The 19,066-nt window shown below is 36.6% G+C and overlaps 1 protein-coding gene across 2 annotated transcripts in view; it reads right to left on the bottom strand.

Annotated features, from left to right (window-relative positions):
* LOC110465765 (regulating synaptic membrane exocytosis protein 2-like) overlaps positions 1–8,683 on the bottom strand; it is a 96,779-nt gene extending 88,096 nt beyond the window's left edge. For both annotated transcript variants that reach the window (XM_021521838.1, XM_021521839.1), the window contains exon 1: positions 8,194–8,683. In XM_021521838.1, the coding sequence (XP_021377513.1) occupies positions 8,194–8,342 (149 nt within the window). In that variant the 5' untranslated portion in view covers positions 8,343–8,683. The remainder of the gene's footprint in view (positions 1–8,193) is intronic.
* Between the last annotated feature and the right edge of the window lie 10,383 nt (positions 8,684–19,066).

Below are 19,066 nucleotides of genomic sequence, written 5' to 3'. Positions count from 1 at the left end.
CCAAGCTCCATTAGAATGCTGACCCTATATCAGTCCCGTTTCCAAGCTCCATTAGAATGCTGACCCTATATCAGTCCCGTTTCCAAGCTGCATTAGAATGCTGACCCTATATCAGTCCCTTTTCTAAGCTCCATTAGAATGCTGACCCTATAACAGTCCCGTTTCCAAGCTCCATTAGAATGCTGACCCTATATCAGTCCCTTTTCCAAGCTCCATTTAAATGCTGACCCTATATCAGTCCTGTTTCCAAGCTCCATTAGAAGGCTGACCCTATTTCAGTCCTATCGGAGAAACCATTAGACTCCCATTTGGAATGCACAGTTCCCTGCAATTATACTATAGCGAGCTTCCAAATTATAGAGGCAGGAATCTACCATCATCAGGCCTAGTATGCCTAACTTCTTCTGGGATAACCTCAATTTGCATAAAACTCTGCACCCCTTTATGCAGTTATAGCCATTATATTACAGAAGCATTTTCCTATTGCCCGATCCCACACATATCAATGTAGAAACTAGAAACACACTATGTCACATGACCACTGAAGAGCCTATTGATTGAGGGAAGAGAACCTAAAACAGTTGTAGTGGATGTTTTCTGGAACAGGCAACAGCCAAGTCCATTGATGCTTCTGTGTTTTATTGATTCCTTGAGAGAGGTAAAAAACACCAGCTTCATTCTGGAATTACATAAATATTCCCATCTCCTTTAGATCTGTTTGTAAGGCTGTATACGGAGGAACAGTCTATCGCTTAAAAAGAGAACACGCCTAACCTATTTTATTGCTATTGCTTGAACCTTGTGAACAACTGATTCAGTGAGACAGATGATTTTTTATAGTTAGACATCCTGTTTAAAATTATATTCTTAATGATCTACTAAAGCTGACCTTGTATGACCTTTTGACCACTGACTCGCTATGACCTCATTAAAGCTGACCCTGAGTGACTTTTATGTAATGACTGCTGAACTTTGTAACCTTCTACAGCTGACCTAACATGACCTCAAAACATACAACCTTATGTGACCTCATTGCAGCTGACCTTATATGACCCCATTACATCTTACCCTATGTGACCTAATACAATAAAACTCACCATTTGTGACTCTATCACTTAATTTATTAATTAGGTAAATACTTTTAATTAAATTGAATAATTATGTAACATGTTTTATGATTTTGTTGTTAGAAAATACTTGTACATTGTGTAAAAGCTAACAAATGTTAGCAATAATGTGCCTTCCATTACAGAAAGCCTGCTCTGGTCCACTGAGAAAGCATTGCCTCAGAATAGCTAATTATCTTTTCATGCCTGCTTCAATTAAGGCTGTTATGACAGTAACATAAATAAGTCATAAGGCTTTTTTCCAATCTACAAAGCAATATCCTCCACCTGTAGAACAAACAACTAATGTTACAAACACTAGCAGTGCAGGCTGTGTACACCAAGTAACTATACTGTTTGTAACACACTGACTACAACACACACATGTGATAACTAGGGCTGCAACGTTATATCACATTTTTTTAATATAGTTTGTTACACAATATTTTTTGGGCGGTCACAATGCACCAACGATATTCTCTGGATTGGGTTGTTTCTGAGTTTAGTCTACTCATATTTGTTCCCACATGGCGAGTGACAGCTCCAGCTCGGCATGCACAATGACTTTAATAGTGTGAAACTTTTAAGTCATTCCCACTTTGGACCAAGTCTAACTCCCGTTGTAATATTGCCATTAAAAATTAAATTTGCAACATATTCATTTGCTTTGCTTCTACCTTTGCTATATGTATCGTGATATATATCGTATCGTGATATATATCGTATCGTAACCACAGCATTGTGATATATATCGTAGCGTGATACATATCGTATCGTGATATATATCGTATTGTGATACATATCGTATCGTAACCACAGTATTGTGATATGTATCGTATCGTAACCACAGTATGGTGATACAAATAGTATCGTGATACGTATCATATCGTGACCACAGTATTGTGATAAATATCATATCGTGATTACAGTATTGTGATATGTATTGTATCGTAACCACATTATCTTGATACATATCGTATCATAACCACAGCATTGTGATACGTATCAGGTAACATACAGTGAACACCTGTAATTATACGTGAAACATACATTGAACACCTGTAATTATACAGGTAACATACATGTACAATGTACACCTGTAATTATACAGGTAACATACATGTACAATGTACACCTTTAATTATACAGGTAACATACATGTACAATGTACACCTGTAACTATACAGGTAACATACAATGTACACCTGTAACTATACAGGTTACATACAATGTACATCTGTAATTAACCAGGTAACATACATTTACAATGTACACCTGTAACTATACAGGTAACATACAATGTACACCTCTAACTATACAGGTAACATACAATGTACATCTGTAATTAACCAGGTAACATACATGTACAATGTACACCTGTAACTATACAGGTAGCATACAATGTACACCTCTAACTATACAGGTAACATACAATGCACATCTGTAATTAACCAGGTAACATACATTTACAATGTACGCCTGTAACTATACAGGTAACATACAATGTACATCTGTAAATATACAGGTAACATACAGTGTACACTTGTAATTATACAGGCAACATACAGTATACACCTGTAATTATACAGGTAACATACATGTACAATGTACACCTGTAATTATACAGGTAACATACATGTACAATGTACACCTGTAATTATACAGGTAACATACATGTACAATGTACACCTGTAATTATACAGGTAACATACAATGTACATCTGTAATTATACAGGTAACATACAGTGTACACCTGTAAATATACAGGTAACATACATTTTATTCCCCAATCTGAGGTGAAAAGGTATACATAATATAGGGTCACCTGCCCAACCAAAAGGGTTAATGTTTTCTCTGAGGACTCCAGTTTCAGCCCACATTCAGAGTCCCCACGCGCTATAACATCAGGGCCAATAAGAGTGATTAATATAAGTTGTTAGGACTTGTTTTGCAATTGTTGTAAAATAAACAAATAAGCATGACTTTTTGTGACATCATAATGTCAATGGATGAGTGATGAATCAATTTATTACAAAGAAGAGTGTCTGTTTATTGATTGGTTAGAGGGTTCTATATAAAACACACATATATATATATAAACCCCAGGGTATCAGTGACACACACATATAAATATATACAACTCAGGGTATCAGTGACACGCACATATATATATATACTGCTCAGGGTATCAGTGACACACACATATAAATATATACAACTCAGGGTATCAGTGACACACACATATATATATATACAACTCAGGGTATCAGTGACACACACAAAACTCACAGGACCAGTGACACATTCAATGACACATCGACCCTGAAACTTTACCCTGCAACTGTATCCTTTCTCTGAATCAGCATACTTGCCAATTGCAACTCTCCCTATTTTGAATGGAGACTCACGATTTTGGGCCCTAAAGTTGAGTATTTCAACCAATGAATTGCTTACCAATTCCTATTTCCGGTGATCTTATGATTTCATTTAAAAGAACAGCTCAAAAGATGCCAGCTAAAAGTGATATTTTCACTCTTAGGTGACATGTAGTCATGGACATACACATGATTTATCTATGTTTTTTATTCTTAGATAAGTTGGCAAGTATGAAACAGCTAACACATATATGTAAATCTATTAAGGTCAAAATATAGCTTTTGGTTTGGTTTCCTGAATATTAAGGTATTTGAGTACCTTTATACAATTGCTTGATTGCAATAAAGTGTGTTAAACTCATTCACCCCTAAAGACAAATTTGAACCCTTCCAATTCAAAGGTTGGAATAGTTCATTATGAAACTTCAGGGGTGAACTATTGATTGCCAATCAGTTTAAAATCATAATCGATAATTTGTTTGTAATCGGAAGTAGTAAACTTTCTCCCACCCTTCACAGGTGTGTCTCCCGTTTAGCCGGGAAAGATCAGCTAATTGTCACCCCCTAGGGGGAGATAGCCTCGTGCCGATTAGCACATGTTCAATTGTGACGTCATTAACATGTGTCACCAGTAGTTGTGACGTCGTCAAAAGTGAATAAAGATATGCATACCCCACATGTTTTTTTCGGGGTGATTTTTTGGGTTGCAGAGCCTCAGGTAAGACAACCAAAAACCACCACCCCTCAAGGTAGGGGAAGATTCTCTTAAACATTTTTAAACTAACATCGATAGACAGAATTATCAAATATCCATTACATATATTAATATAGGCTTTCATCTTTCCTAATGGATGAATTACAGGCATTACTTTTATACCTTGGTTTTTTTTCATTTCTTTTTGTATATTACAATCAATGATATAATGCATTTACAGCCCATATGAATGACACAGCTTTGCAGGCAAACAAATCATTATGCACTATCATTCATATCTAATGTCATGTAGATACCATATCAGCACATTTCAATGCTTACATTTACCAATTTCGGAGAATTTAGAGAAAATTCACAGACATTAAAATTCAGTATTATATAATAGTAGCTTAAAAATTAGTCAATGTATCTTGTGTGTTTGTTTAATTAACACAACAGCCATCTTCCTTGAACAGTCAGTGATATATATTTGATGTTAAAATTATGACATCATAAAAATGATGGCCTCAATCACGGACTTAGATAGCTGATCTAATTCTGTGCCTCAACATATGGGCCATGGCATTTACAATTCAATGAATGTCATCTGAAATTTAAAGGGTAGTGCCTCAGAATGGTAAATATTGAAACATACACCCTTAATTACCTGTCTGTTGGTTTAAATATATTTTTATTGCCTTGAAAATGACAAAAGNATAGGTTGTTGACGACTGTTTCTCTGTAACCCGACCTACTCTTAGAGAATTAACCGAGGTTTTCACATAGATAAAGAAAAATTATTCTTCAAACATGATGTAATTGTTGAAATTAAGATTACTAGAAGCGGTTTGTATCCTTAATTTACTTACATACATAGGTAAAGGTTTTACNATAGGTTGTTGACGACAGTTTCTCTGTAACCCGACCTACTCTTAGAGAATTAACCGAGGTTTTCACATAGATAAAGAAAAATTATTCTTCAAACATGATGTAATTGTTGAAATTAAGATTACTAGAAGCGGTTTGTATCCTTAATTTACTTACATACATAGGTAAAGGTTTTACTATTTAGTTCAAAAGTGAGATCATGATTACCCCAGAGAAGTGTGTTTATGTCTGTTAGGAGGATCTCTGGAAGATTTAAGTTCCTAAGATTTCTTACCAGGTGATTTCTTACAGTTGAGTAATATGGACATGTATAGAAATAGTCTGTTGTAACACCTTTAGAATCACCATACCACTGCCAAAAACTGTTCTATGCATATTGGAATCTGGTTTTTCAAACATTACTATAAGTTCAACAAATAATTTTGAAAAGAAAACCATACCTTCCTGGACTTGTAAAATAAAAAGATGAAATAAACACAGAATTATCAACAACGGTGATCTGAGTATAAATAACATAAATATGTGGGGCTAGACACGGGTTCGAACCCTGAACCTCAAGTTAGTATTCTGTCGCTCTAACCAACTCAGCTACCTCTAGTCAACTGAAGTGCCCTGTCCAACTTTGCACTATGGTTATAAATATGAAAACAAAAAATTAAGGGGAGGTTACTCTAGATACAATGAAAAATGGATTTTTTTAGATTAAGGGGAGTTTACTCTAGATACGATGAAAAATGGATTTTTTTTAATGTTTTGCCATAATTGTCAAAATGAACCTTATGAAATTTTCATAGGGAGGGTTCTACATCCTCAAAATTAAAACAAATGAAATATGTGAATACACCTCTGAGTAAAACCTTAAAACTTTAGAATGACATCTTTTGAATTATTCTTTCAGGTGAAATCACATTGGCCTATATTCATGAAACCATTCTCATGTTCAAGCATGGATTCTATACTCAAATCAGCTTTTCTATCACTCACTTAAATCCTGCGACACGGTCATACAGTCAAATGGTAACGAGTAAATTGGTATTTAGCTCTCTCCATAATTCTTCAAAATCATGAACAAAATGTGATTATTATTATTTATTTATTACTCGAACAACAAATTGGGTGTGAGCACTGACTATGAGTTTGAGCATGAGAACGGTTTCATGAATACGGCCCCATATCTAAGACTATAGGACTAGTTTAGCAAATTTACTGGTTGGAAATGTTTAATTTTAAGGTCCGAACAGGGTTAGACACTAACGTTTTTTGCTTGGTAGTCCATGGGACTATTTTAACAGATTATTTGTCTTCGTCAATGTAACTAGTCCAAGATTTCCTGATAAGGAAACATCGTGATCTACAGCACCATCAAATATAATCGACTGTAGGGGACTTAATACAATTACTACTGCCATAAAATATGGAGAAGTTTTAGGAACATTTTGTCAATTATCATGCATTGTATTGTATTTTAAGCAGTTTTCTTAAATTTAAAAAACAATATTCTTATTTTATAATAATATTTTCAAAAGTCCAAAGGACCAGTTATAGGTTGGGTGATTCACTAGTCCTTGCTGAAATCTACTTGTCCAGGACTAGCGGACTAGTGTTAATGTCGACCCCTGCCGAAATCAGGACTCTCGATCCCTCCAAAATGGGGGGTCTAGTTATTGCTGGTAAGTATGTAACTTGCCGGCAGTTAGACAGGGGTCCTTTATTGACTTCGTGTAATGTATGAAAATAGAAACATACATGTATTATATTACATAGTTACACTTTCTTTTCTGGTAAATATAACCATTGTAGTAGTTCATCCATGCCTTCTACTTTTTCTCTGTATTTGGTTAAATGTTTGTTACTTATATGTCAAAGATATTAATGTCTTCCTCTGATGACGGAAGGAAATAAAATATATGGATTGATTTCAAGGATAATGTACATCAATAACTGTGAAATGGCTCTCTGTCTATAAATAGAACACTGAAGACGTAAACTGCTGCCAGAATTTCAACTTACTCATACAATGTGCCAGACTTATCTAATGTGTATTGATAAGTATTAGATGTAATGCAATGAAATTTTTACAAAAATATATTGCAGGAATTAAACATTTTTTTCCCTTAAGGATTCCTGTCCCACTGCACTGCCGTTCTCCAATTGCGATATCCGTTGTTTTCTTGATAGTAAAGGCTAAGTTTGTGCACAGTCCTGCAAGGAATACTTTTCTTTTCAAAAAATGATTTATCAAAGCTTCAGTCATGCCAAACAAATAAATTTGAATGCAAAGTTTCATTTGGGTGTTTTTGCAGTGGTAAGGGCATCCTTAAGGCCATATTCTAAACTACACTGTATGTAAATGTTTAAGAGATAACCAATGTTGACACTATTTAGGGGGAACTATATAATTTATTCAAATAAATGTTGAAGTTTTATCACCACTTGCTATAAGTGGCATTGTGACATTTATCCAATGGCCTTCTGAGTATAACATGCGTCTACCGATGTTATATGCGTGTGTTTGGGAGTGTGGGATCGGGGAGGGAGGGGTGTAACTGGAGGAGGGGGGAACGTTTGACATTTGCTTTAAGGTCATTCTCAACCTCAATTGGATAGTTAAGAGACACATATATCCACTTTTGTAATACACCCAACGTAACATGAAAACCGAAAAAGCTTCAATGGCGACTTTGGGTGAATACATCTATATGTAGACATTTTTATATAATTATAACTTAACACAAAACATGTTGAAAGTGAGCCAAAAAAATCTTAAATTTGATAAAAAGAACATCTATATGAGCGTTCATTTGATTGATTACCGGACGGAAAAAAACGTTAATTTACAAAATTGTAGAATCAATGATGTTCCAGTACCCGCAACCAGCACTATGAGGAACTCCGCGGGGAAACTAGTCATGACGTATATGTGTAGGTCACGCTCTCTTGCGGTTATCAAGATCACTAATTACGTGCAATACCAAAATATCACCTGTATCTAAATATAGATATCGGCAAGTATAAAACCGCCGAAATTTAACCTCACCGCTTTCCCGATCAAACTGTATATAACCTCTGCGTTTAGACAAAATGGCGGACCATCGCCCAAATTAGTGCCTTTTGAAAATGAAACCCTTACCTGATCATGTCCTGTTCTTTCTCCTCTTCATCATGTTGGCGTTTTAGCACGTCTTCAATAATTTTTCGTTCATCTTCGGTCAAATGGGTAAGGTCCGGCATTGGTGGAAGTGAGGGCCGGACCGAGGGTTTAGGCCTGTTGGTAGACATGTTTTCGGTGGCTAGCCGACCAGTTCAATGTTTAGTGTCTACACAAGCCAGCAGCGCAAACTCAGTGTTAGCTAGGTATCGATCGCTGAGGAGCCAGCTATGTCACAAGCGCTTGTCTCTTCATCGATCGCTACAGTACAGAGCTCCGGCTAAAATACATCCTCGATACTTCCCAGTTTGACTAGCCTCTAGTTCCCTCAAATTTACACTTTTGAAGGAAGCATATTCCATCGGTAAATCTCGACCGGTGGTGTACACGGAACTTTGGATCTCTCTCGGTCAAACGACCCCAGCAGCGTAGTCCTTTCTCTGTATTCCGGTGGTCTACAGACTCCGATAGTTTCGATTTGACATCCAGTCATAATATATTCAGCGGTGTTACAATATTTATGTCGAACCAGCCAATGAAAATCGAGATATCCATGACGTCACGAGGCTCGGAAAGCAGTGCATTCTCCGTTTCTGAACAAAACCTACATAATTTATCGATTAGTTTGGCATGTATTACTACAGTATTCATTGAACAGAGAAAGGAATATATATATACAGATGGCATAATATACACTGAACACCCTATAGTACACCATATGCTAGTTTTTACATTGTTGGGAGCAATAACGCGCTTCTATTCCACTCAGGCAGGGCTGTCCTAGAAACAGGACAAGGACGTATGTAATATCTACGTCTCTGCGGAAAGACAATGATGCTTTACTCAGAATACAGATCCATTATGTACATGTATATTGACAAACAATTACTTTTTACTTAGAATAGTGTCTAACTATACAAACTGACAAACAGTTTTGTTATACAAATGTACATTTTTTCCGATGGCCTCTATTTTCTTATATATGTTGAAGTATGGAAATGTTATAATATTTACAGATGTAAAAAGAATAGTAGGGGATGCGGTGACCAAATGGTTAAGGCGTCTGACATTCTGCTACCACTAGCCCTCCACCACTGGTTCGCTGGTTCGAGGCCAGCGCCAGGTTGAATTGGTCGGTGGTTTTTCTCCGGGAACTCTGACTTTCCTCCACCGCCAATTCCTGACACGTCCTTAACTGACCATAGCTGTTAATAGGACGCAAAACATAAACAATTCAAGACAAACCAAAAAAAAATAGTACAATAAAGGTTGGAATAAAATACCACGCATAATTGGTACATGTAGCGATTTGTTGGAATAGAAACAGGTTGGTTCAAATAGCTATTATAATAGGTAGATATGTGTTGAAATACATGTAGCTACAGTTGATACATGGTCTATGTGGTGCATGTCAGAGTTGGCTCGAGTATGTCAGGTTCTAATTTGTATGAGTGCGTTGTATATGTTTTTATATTAACGTTCCTCTATAAGCAATACCGGAAGAAAATGTGAACGTAATTTATCAGCGTCATTTTGAAGCATCTCATCCCGTCTCGAAAAGCACGAGGCAACCGTTAGAAACGAACATTTTGATGGCGTTCGGCTGTTCCGGAAAGGCGACGAGACAGACACTTCGGGTATCGCAAAGAGTTTGAGATCAGACATACCTTAATTGGTCTGATTGTCCAATTTAGGTACCTGGGATAGAGTGCTATAAAGCTTCTTCAAATAAATTATATTAATTATTACTAATTATTACACAGAGGTCAAATATGTAAAGAAATGAAAATAAAATAACGAAGAGGCCTATAGATAATACCTTACATGAACCAACTACATGTACAACATTTACCGATAAACAATTTCCAGCATTCACCAAATGTACCATCTACATGTACTAGCTACTCTCTACAACATGTACTAGCTACAACATGTACCAATACACAATCTAAAATATTCCCCTACCGTACCATCTACAACATGTACTAGCTACAACATATACCAATACACAATCTACACCATTCACCTAACGTACCCTCTACAACATGTGCTAGCTACAACATGTCCCAATACACAATCTACAGCATTTACCTAACGTACCCTCTACAACATGTACTAGCTACAACATGTACCAATCCTTAATCTAAAAAATTCCCCTAACGTACCATCTACAACATGTACTAGCTACAACATATACCAATACACAATCTACACCATTCACCTAACGTACCCTCAACAACATGTACTAGCTACAACATGTCCCAATACACAATCTACAGCATTTACCTAACGTACCCTCTACAACATGTACTAGCTACAACATGTCCCAATACACAATCTACAGCATTTACCTAACGTACCATCTACAACATGTACTAGCTAAAACATGTACCAATACACAATCTACAGCATTTACATAACGTACCATCTACAACATGTACTAGCTACAACATGTACTAGCTACAACATGTACCAATAGACAATCTACAATATTCACCTAACGTACCATCTACAACATGTACTAGCTAAAACATGTACCAATACACAATCTACAGCATTTACCTAACGTACCATCTACAACATGTACTAGCTACAACATCTACCAATACACAATCTACAATATTCACCTAACGTACCATCTACAACATGTAATAGCTACAACACGTACTAATACTTAATCTACAACATTCACCTAACGTACCATCTACAACATGCACTAGCTAAAACATGTACTAATACACAATCTACAGCATTCACCTAACGTACCATCTACAACATGTAATAGCTACAACATGTACTAATACTTAATCTACAACATTCACCTAACGTACCATCTACAACATGTAATAGCTACAACATGTACTAATACTTAATCTACAACATTCACCTAACGTACCATCTACAACATGGACTAGCTACAACATGTACTAATACACAATCTACAGCATTCACCTAACGTACCATCTACAACATGCACTAGCTAAAACATGTACTAATACACAATCTACAGCATTCACCTAACGTACCATCTACAACATGTACTAGCTAAAACATGTACCAATACACAATCTACAACATTCACCTACCGTACCATCTACAACATGTACTAGCTACAACATGTACCGATACACAATCTACAATATTCACCTACCGTACCATCTACAACATGTACTAGCTACAACATGTACCATTACACAGTCTACAACATTCACCTAACGCACCCTCTACAACATGTACTAACTACAACATGTACTAACTACAACATGTACTAACTACAACATGTACCAATACACAGTCTACAGCATTCACCGAATGTACCATCTACAACATATCAATTGCTATCAAATACAATTGCAACTATAGTATGTTAAAATCGTCTTGCCATCTTTGTGTAGTTCTGGGTTTTTCCTTTCACTTCGTTTCGGTTATTATCACTTTTATCATGTCCTTGTAACCAAATATTCACCTCAAAAACAGGTCCATTATTGCCTATAGCCTATCGCGTTGGGAGTTGATACCGAGTCTCGATTTTGTCAATAACGGCAGTATAGCAAAGAATGAATATACGTTTATATAGATATCGTTTTTAAGAATCCCTGCACCATTGCATGCAAAACAGTAAATCATACAGTTATCTCCCCTTAAATTTCGTTTTGGATAATTTCCCTTGACCAGCTTACGTCAGTACAACAATCGGAGGACCAGTGTTCGAACCCCGGACTAGCCCCACTGATTTCTTTCCATTCTGAACACTTTGGTTACTTTCATTTTGTATTATAGCAGAATAATTGTGTTTTTCTCCATTTATCAACATGCTGGATAAATAAAGAAAAATAAAAAATAAAAGCTTTGGCCGTGGGTATATCCTTATGGATTAGTGCCAATCATCAAAATATCATTTTGACAAAACGACCCATCTGTCAACAAAACGGTATGTATAATTACACAACGGCTTACATAATAAGAGATTAATTGACAGTGAACTATATATAGTTCGTACATCTATAAGCATGAATTATTTAATAGACGGGTGTGACGTGGGCGCGTACAACCAGATAATTCTGCGTCCAGAATATCGACGTTTCTTCTCCCTTTCTATCTTCAAAAAGGAGGTCATGTTTAGATAGATATTATTTTCCAATGCCAAATATTGCTAAGTTCAAGAATTAATTAATACGAACAACTTATCAAAATATTAAGAATCTAATGCAAAATTATCAATACTTGGATACTCTTTGCACTCTTTGCTTGACAAAGGAAACAGAGTTTCTCGAAAGCTCGAAAAATTCGTTTTTTATTCCTGTTTCAGTGTTTGTGTTAAGAACAAACTTAGCCTTTAATATCAATGCTTCGTTTTAAAACAATTCACATGAGTTGTCCTCCAAACACATTTCATTTGATTTTGTATACTGTTTTGAATATGATTTTTCTTACATTTTCAATTTAAAGATAATAAAATAAATTTGAAATTGACAAAATTAAAGGGAATATAAAAATATGCACTCTGTATAATATCAGATACTACGGACATTTTAAAGAAATTAAATTCCGTGAAAATACTAAAAACAAATCTGATAGTATACTGCAAAAGAACTTATTGTGGCGCGCTCAAATTTTAGTAGTGCATTATAAAAAAAAATCATAGATAAGCGCGTTGATGAACTTTCGCACCCCGAAAATAGGCAGTAGAGAACAAAATATATATGTACGCAATATCACACCACGTGGTTACTGTTTCTCCATGCGAACGGTACTAGTGATAATCTGTTCGCTGTTCATAACTTTCTGTTTTTCCATTACTAAAATAAAGTTTGGTTTCAGGGCTTTCAGTAGACCATGGAGATTATGTTTTTGCTCCACGGAATGAGCTTCGACTAACGGGTGTGAAAGGACATGAGTCGAATTATGTGTTTATCACCCTTCAAGTTTCAGAGAAATTTTATCTGACTTCTGAAGTTTCTAAATATCAAGAGTGAACTGAAAACACGGGATTTCACGACTTTCAATGGTAGCGAATCCAGCCAAAGTTGTTAAATGTACAACTTATTCTGTATAAATATTAACCGAATTTGAAAGGAATTGCTGCGTTATATGTTACTTATAGCCATATGCCAGGATTCCCCCGGTCAGCGCTGCTGTTAATGTATGTAGTAACGTTAAAGTCATATTTCTATGTAGATGTACTATGATTCACTGACAAAGAAAAAGGTGTCCAGTACTAATGCTAGCCCAGGTATCGATCATCAATATTCACTGTTTTTACTGATCCGGACCCGATGGTTCAAAGTATAGTTTTTTAGCTTATCAGTCCGTTATTGTAAAATCGATAAAGGCGGTTTTTTCCTCAAGAAATCTTCATGTAATTTTTCATATACTTTTCTTTTAGGTGGATAGTCTGCATTGCTTTCATCCAATTATTGTGAAGATTTAGAGGAGAATTTAAAATTATTTAATGTATTTTTATTGACAAACATTATGATCTTATTTAAAAACGTTTAGAAACTAGGTAGCGGCATTTACAAATGTAACAAGCCCAGTCAGCTTGAACGTATACTTCGTTTTTATAACAGCGTTTATGGATCACATTATAAGGTTATACAACATCATATTCCCATCACGCGCTCGAGTTTCCCCTATCGTATTTCCCTTATTCGGAGCCTCTCTAGTAAAATGTGCAAAAGCTAGAGTTCCGAATGTCCGGAACAGACGACATGACGCGTCAGCATATTGGATTATGTTTTTATTCCGGCATAATAAACTATTTATTACCATTGTGACAGGGAAACACGATTCTTTGTTTTTCTCCGAGGTGTACGGTAGGATAATATCGCTAGCCCGGATACACCCTAGGATAATCTCGTTAGCCCGGATATACTATATGAGAATCTTGTTAGCCCGGATAAACACAAGGATAATCTCATTAGCCCGGATATACAGTAGGATAATATCGCTAGCCCGGATATAATATAGGAGAAACTTGTTAGCCCCGATAAACACTAGGATAATCTCGTTAGCTCGGATAACCAATGATAATTTCGTTAGCCCGGATATACAGTAGGAGAATATCGTTAACCCGGATACATTGTAGGAGAATTTCGTTAGCCCGGATACACTCTAGGAGAATCTCGTTTTACCAGGATAAACACTAGGATAATCACGTTATACCGGATACATACTAGAAGAATCTCGTTAGCCCTTATACACAGTAGGAGAAGCACGTTAGCCCGAATATTCACTAAAATAATCCAGTTATTCCGGATACACAATAGGATAATTTCATAAGTCTGGAGACAGAGTAGAATAATCTCGTTAGCCCGAATACCGAGTAGGAGAATCGCGTTTGCCCAGATACACAGCAGGAAAATCTCGTTATTCCGGATATAAAGTAGGTGTATCTTGTTATCCCGGATACACAATAGGAGAATTCCGTTAGCCCGAATCACAATAGGAAATTTCGTAAGCCTGGATACACAATAAAGAGAGACTCGTTAATCCGGATACAAAGTAGGTGAATCTCGCTATCTTGGAATCACAGTAGGAGAATATCGTTAGCCCGTATACCGAGTAGGAGAATCGCGTTTGCCCAGATACACAGCAGGAGATTTTCGTTAGCCCGGATACACAGTAGGTGAGTTTCGTTAGCCCGGATTCACACTATAGTAGAATATCGTTAGCCAGGTTACACAGTAGGAGAATCTTGTTAGCCCGGATACATAGTAGCAGAATCTCGTTATCCCGGATATACAGTAGGAGAATCTCGTTAGCCCGGATTCACACTAGTAGAAAATCGTTAGCCCGGATTCACACTAGTAGAATATCGTTAGCGTGGACTCACACTAGTAGAATCTCGTTAGCCTGGATTCACACTAGTAGAATCTTGTTAGCCTGGATTCACACTAGTAGAATATCGTTAGCCCGGTTACACAGAAGGAGATTCTAGTTAGTCCGAATACACAATAAAAAAAACTTGTAAGGACGAACACAACATCAAAACAAGTCAGTCAATGTGCATAGTAGAATACATAGTAACTCAGTAAGTCATGAATCACCTCCTTTAGTCCGGACACGCAGAAAAGCTCATTAATCCGGACACACAGTAGAAGAACCACGATTTCATAGAGTGTGACCCAGATTTACCCTATCATTACCTAGAGTGTCAAGTAATAGATCTGTTCATAAACGGTCTAAATAACTTTGAAATGAAAAAGAAAGTCGCATTTAGCCACCCTAATACACTAGAGAAGGCTATTTCCTCCGCCGTAATTAATCTCTAATGTCAAGGTCATACTTGTATTCAATTTCACGCATAATCAATTTAGCATGTTTGTTTATAGATGTTCCGAATGATGCTTGAATTATTTAATCGCTATAAACGGATTTATAATGTTTTTATGGTATATATCTCAAGCACGTTTCGAAATACAATAAACATGAACTGTATACATAACTTTTATTGTATATATAGATAATGTGTTTCCGAATTAGAAACATTTTTGGTTTAAGAGAGGTGAAGTTTTGAAAGAGGAAGAAAGCACGCACTTTAAATACAAACAGTATATGGGATGTTATTTAGGATTGTCTCCCTTCTCCCATTACTCACGTCAATGACTAGCTCTGCCTGCTGGTTATAATTAATAATAATAATAATTCGCGGTTATTTTATACCGCTTTATCACAAACTAGTTCGTATGTCGTCCCCTAAGCGGTTCACAAATTATTATCCGTGGTTATAGGGCCTTTGCAACCGGCCAATATCTTTCTCAACTCCATGGGGAGCATACAGCCGGTGCTGCCATTTCGGCGCTCACAGCTAGCATTCAACAATTCTAGCACTGCCCAACCACGTTCTCATTTACAGCTGAGTAGACTGGAACGAGGCGAGTAAAGTTGCTTGCTCAAAGATACAACACAGTGCCGTGCCGTGACTCGAACCCGCAACCCTTCGGCCCCGAGCCCGGGTAAATAAAGGTTTTACTTTAAGGGGTACGTCGGTGGTAATATGAAAAGGGTTTTACTTTAAGGTGTACACTGGTGCCAATATAAATAAAGGTCTTTCTTTAAGGGGTTCACCGGTAGCAATATAAATATAGGTTTTACTTTAAGGGGAACATATGTGAAAATATAAATAAGGGTTTTACTTTAAGGGGAATACCGGTAGCAATATAAATAAAAGTTTTACTTGAAGGCGTACACCGGTGGCAATATAGATAAAGGTTTTACTTTAAGGGGTACACCGGTGGCAATATAAATTAAGGTTTTACTTTAAGGGGAACATATGTGAAAATAGAAATAAAGGTTTTACTTTAAGTGGTACACCGGTGTCAATATAAATTAAGGTTTTACTTTAAGTGGAACATATGTGAAAATATAACTTAAGGTTTTACTTTAACGAGAACCCCGGTAGCAATATAAATATAGGTTTTACTTTAAGGGGAGCATATGTGAAAATATAAATTAAGGTTTTACTTTAAGTGGAACATATGTGAAAATATAAATAAAGGTTTTACTTTAAGGGGAACATATGTGAAAATATAAATTAAGGTTTTACTTTAACGAGAACACCGGTAGCAATATAAATATATGTTTTACTTTAAGGGGAACATATGTGAAAATATAAATTAAGGTTTTACTTTAAGGGGAACATATGTGAAAATATAAATAAAGGTTTTACTTTAACGAGAACACCGGTAGCAATATAAATATAGGTTTTACTTTAAGGGGAACATATGTGAAAATATAAATTAAGGTTTTACTTTAACGGGAACACCGATAGCAATATAAATAAAGGTTTTACTTTATTGGGTACACCGGCTGCATTATAAGGCTTGTAAAGAAATAACTGAGGGCAAATATATAAAGTTTTATTTTACAGAGACGACTGAGAGTCATTATATCGAGTTTTGCTATGTTCACAACCTTAGCTAGAGTTTCAGGACGAGAATTTCCTTACCAATGGCCAGAACCATCTTAAGTACATCGTATGTTTGTGTTTAAGTGATGTTTCATTTGTCAGGAGAGTTGTAACATGGCAATCAACTGAAGTTTATGCAAAAAACAATTCTCTGCGGATCATCAATCGTGATAGAGTATCAGAAACACCTCCATATATATTTGTGTATGTTAAACCTTATCAATAAAACCCGAGAGATATCGAAATCGACCGGGATGTTGCACAGCATATATAATGACCCTCTTTTAATCCTACGTTATGCGTGTCGAATTATGCTAAACAATGAATGTTAGACTTTGAGCCTATTATGTAACAAATGTCTGTTAACGGAAAATAATATGAAAAAATTCCCACCAGTTCTAAGGTGTTTCCGTTAACGAAGTTCAGAGACTTGTAGGTTGTACCCTGGCCGTTTTTTTCTTCATCTTCTTCCAGCGGTGTCTTTTCCTCTTCTTCGTCTTCTTTTTCTTCTTTTTCTTCTTTTTCTTCCCCACTCACATCCCCAACCCCTCGCCGTGAACTTATCCGACCGTTTTCTAGGAAACATAAAGTCGGATTCTATTGAACTTGGCATGAATATTGGCGGGCATACCTAGATGTGCAATAAACATTTGTTATGCAATGGAACATAAGATGGCGGCCTCTGACTGACCGAAATATAAACATTGATCGATTTTGATCAAATTTGGTATGTAAATGTGTTACGCCGTTACGAACAGTACAATGACTTCAATTAGCATCGTTTAATTACGACTGCGGGGCAGTTTCATGGGGACTTTTATAACGGCCGTCATTACAATTATAATGTGTTTACGTTGGTTTTCTGAATGAAGTAGTTTTTTAAACAAACATATTTCCCCCGGATGTATTGCGTGATATTTTCAGTTGGTGACCTCCGGTCAGGTAAACATTATGATTCTGGTCGATGATAATTTCCCAGGTTGGATCCTGACCCGGCTCCATCTCCCTCGATGATACGTTTGTGAATTCTGTGCATTAGATATGCAAATATTCCATACATTATATAACATTACTGTACACGGCGTGCGTGACCTGGTAGGTCACGGGCCGGGGTCAGGGGCAAAGGTGAGGTATAATGTTATCACTTATCCCATTGTTCGCAAGGTCAAATGTATTGGTATTGAACAGAAGAATTAGCTCTGCGTTTCACTTAGGGAATTAGGCATGTAAACAAACATAATAAACTGTATTATCTATTGGAAAGTGAATGACGCAAGTCAATTATGATAAGGTTGTATACGAGTCACGTTTAGGTAAAATAGCACTAGTCTATAGGTCGTAAGTAATATAGGAACTCATAACAGGAGGTGAAGAAGGTCAGAAGGAAAGGTCACTTAATTACAATAATTTCGGTTATACAGACAAATGTAATAATAAGAGTAAAAATGCCCCCCCCATACTAATGTAATAGCAAAGTTTCAATGTAGACTGAAGTGTCCGGAACGACAAAACATACACATACACAGCAAACCATAACCAGAGTGCTCAGACCTACAAGGCCCCGCTACAAACCAGAGTGTTCAGACCTACAAGGCCCCGCTATAAACCAGTTTAGACTTACAAGGCCCCGCTATAAACCAGAGTGTTCAGACCTACAAGGCCCCGCTATAAACTATAGTGTTCAGACTTACAAGGGCCCGCTATAAACGAGAGTGTTCAGACTTACAAGGCTCCTCTATAAACCAGAGTGTTCAGACCAACAAGGCCCCGCTATAAACCAGAGTGTTCAGACCAACAAGGACCCGCTATAAACCAGTGTTCAGACTTACAAGGCCCTGTTATAAACCAGAGTTTTCAGACTTACAAGGCCCCGTTATAAGCCAGAGTGTTAAGACTTACAAGGCCCCGCTATAAACCACAGTGTTCAGACCTACAATGCCCCGT

This window comes from Mizuhopecten yessoensis, unplaced genomic scaffold (assembly GCF_002113885.1).
Source record: "Mizuhopecten yessoensis strain PY_sf001 unplaced genomic scaffold, ASM211388v2 scaffold11101, whole genome shotgun sequence".
In the NCBI taxonomy this organism is placed as follows: domain Eukaryota; kingdom Metazoa; phylum Mollusca; class Bivalvia; order Pectinida; family Pectinidae; genus Mizuhopecten; species Mizuhopecten yessoensis.
Note: the sequence above shows the minus strand (reverse complement) of the source record. Positions and strands in the feature narration are given on the sequence as shown.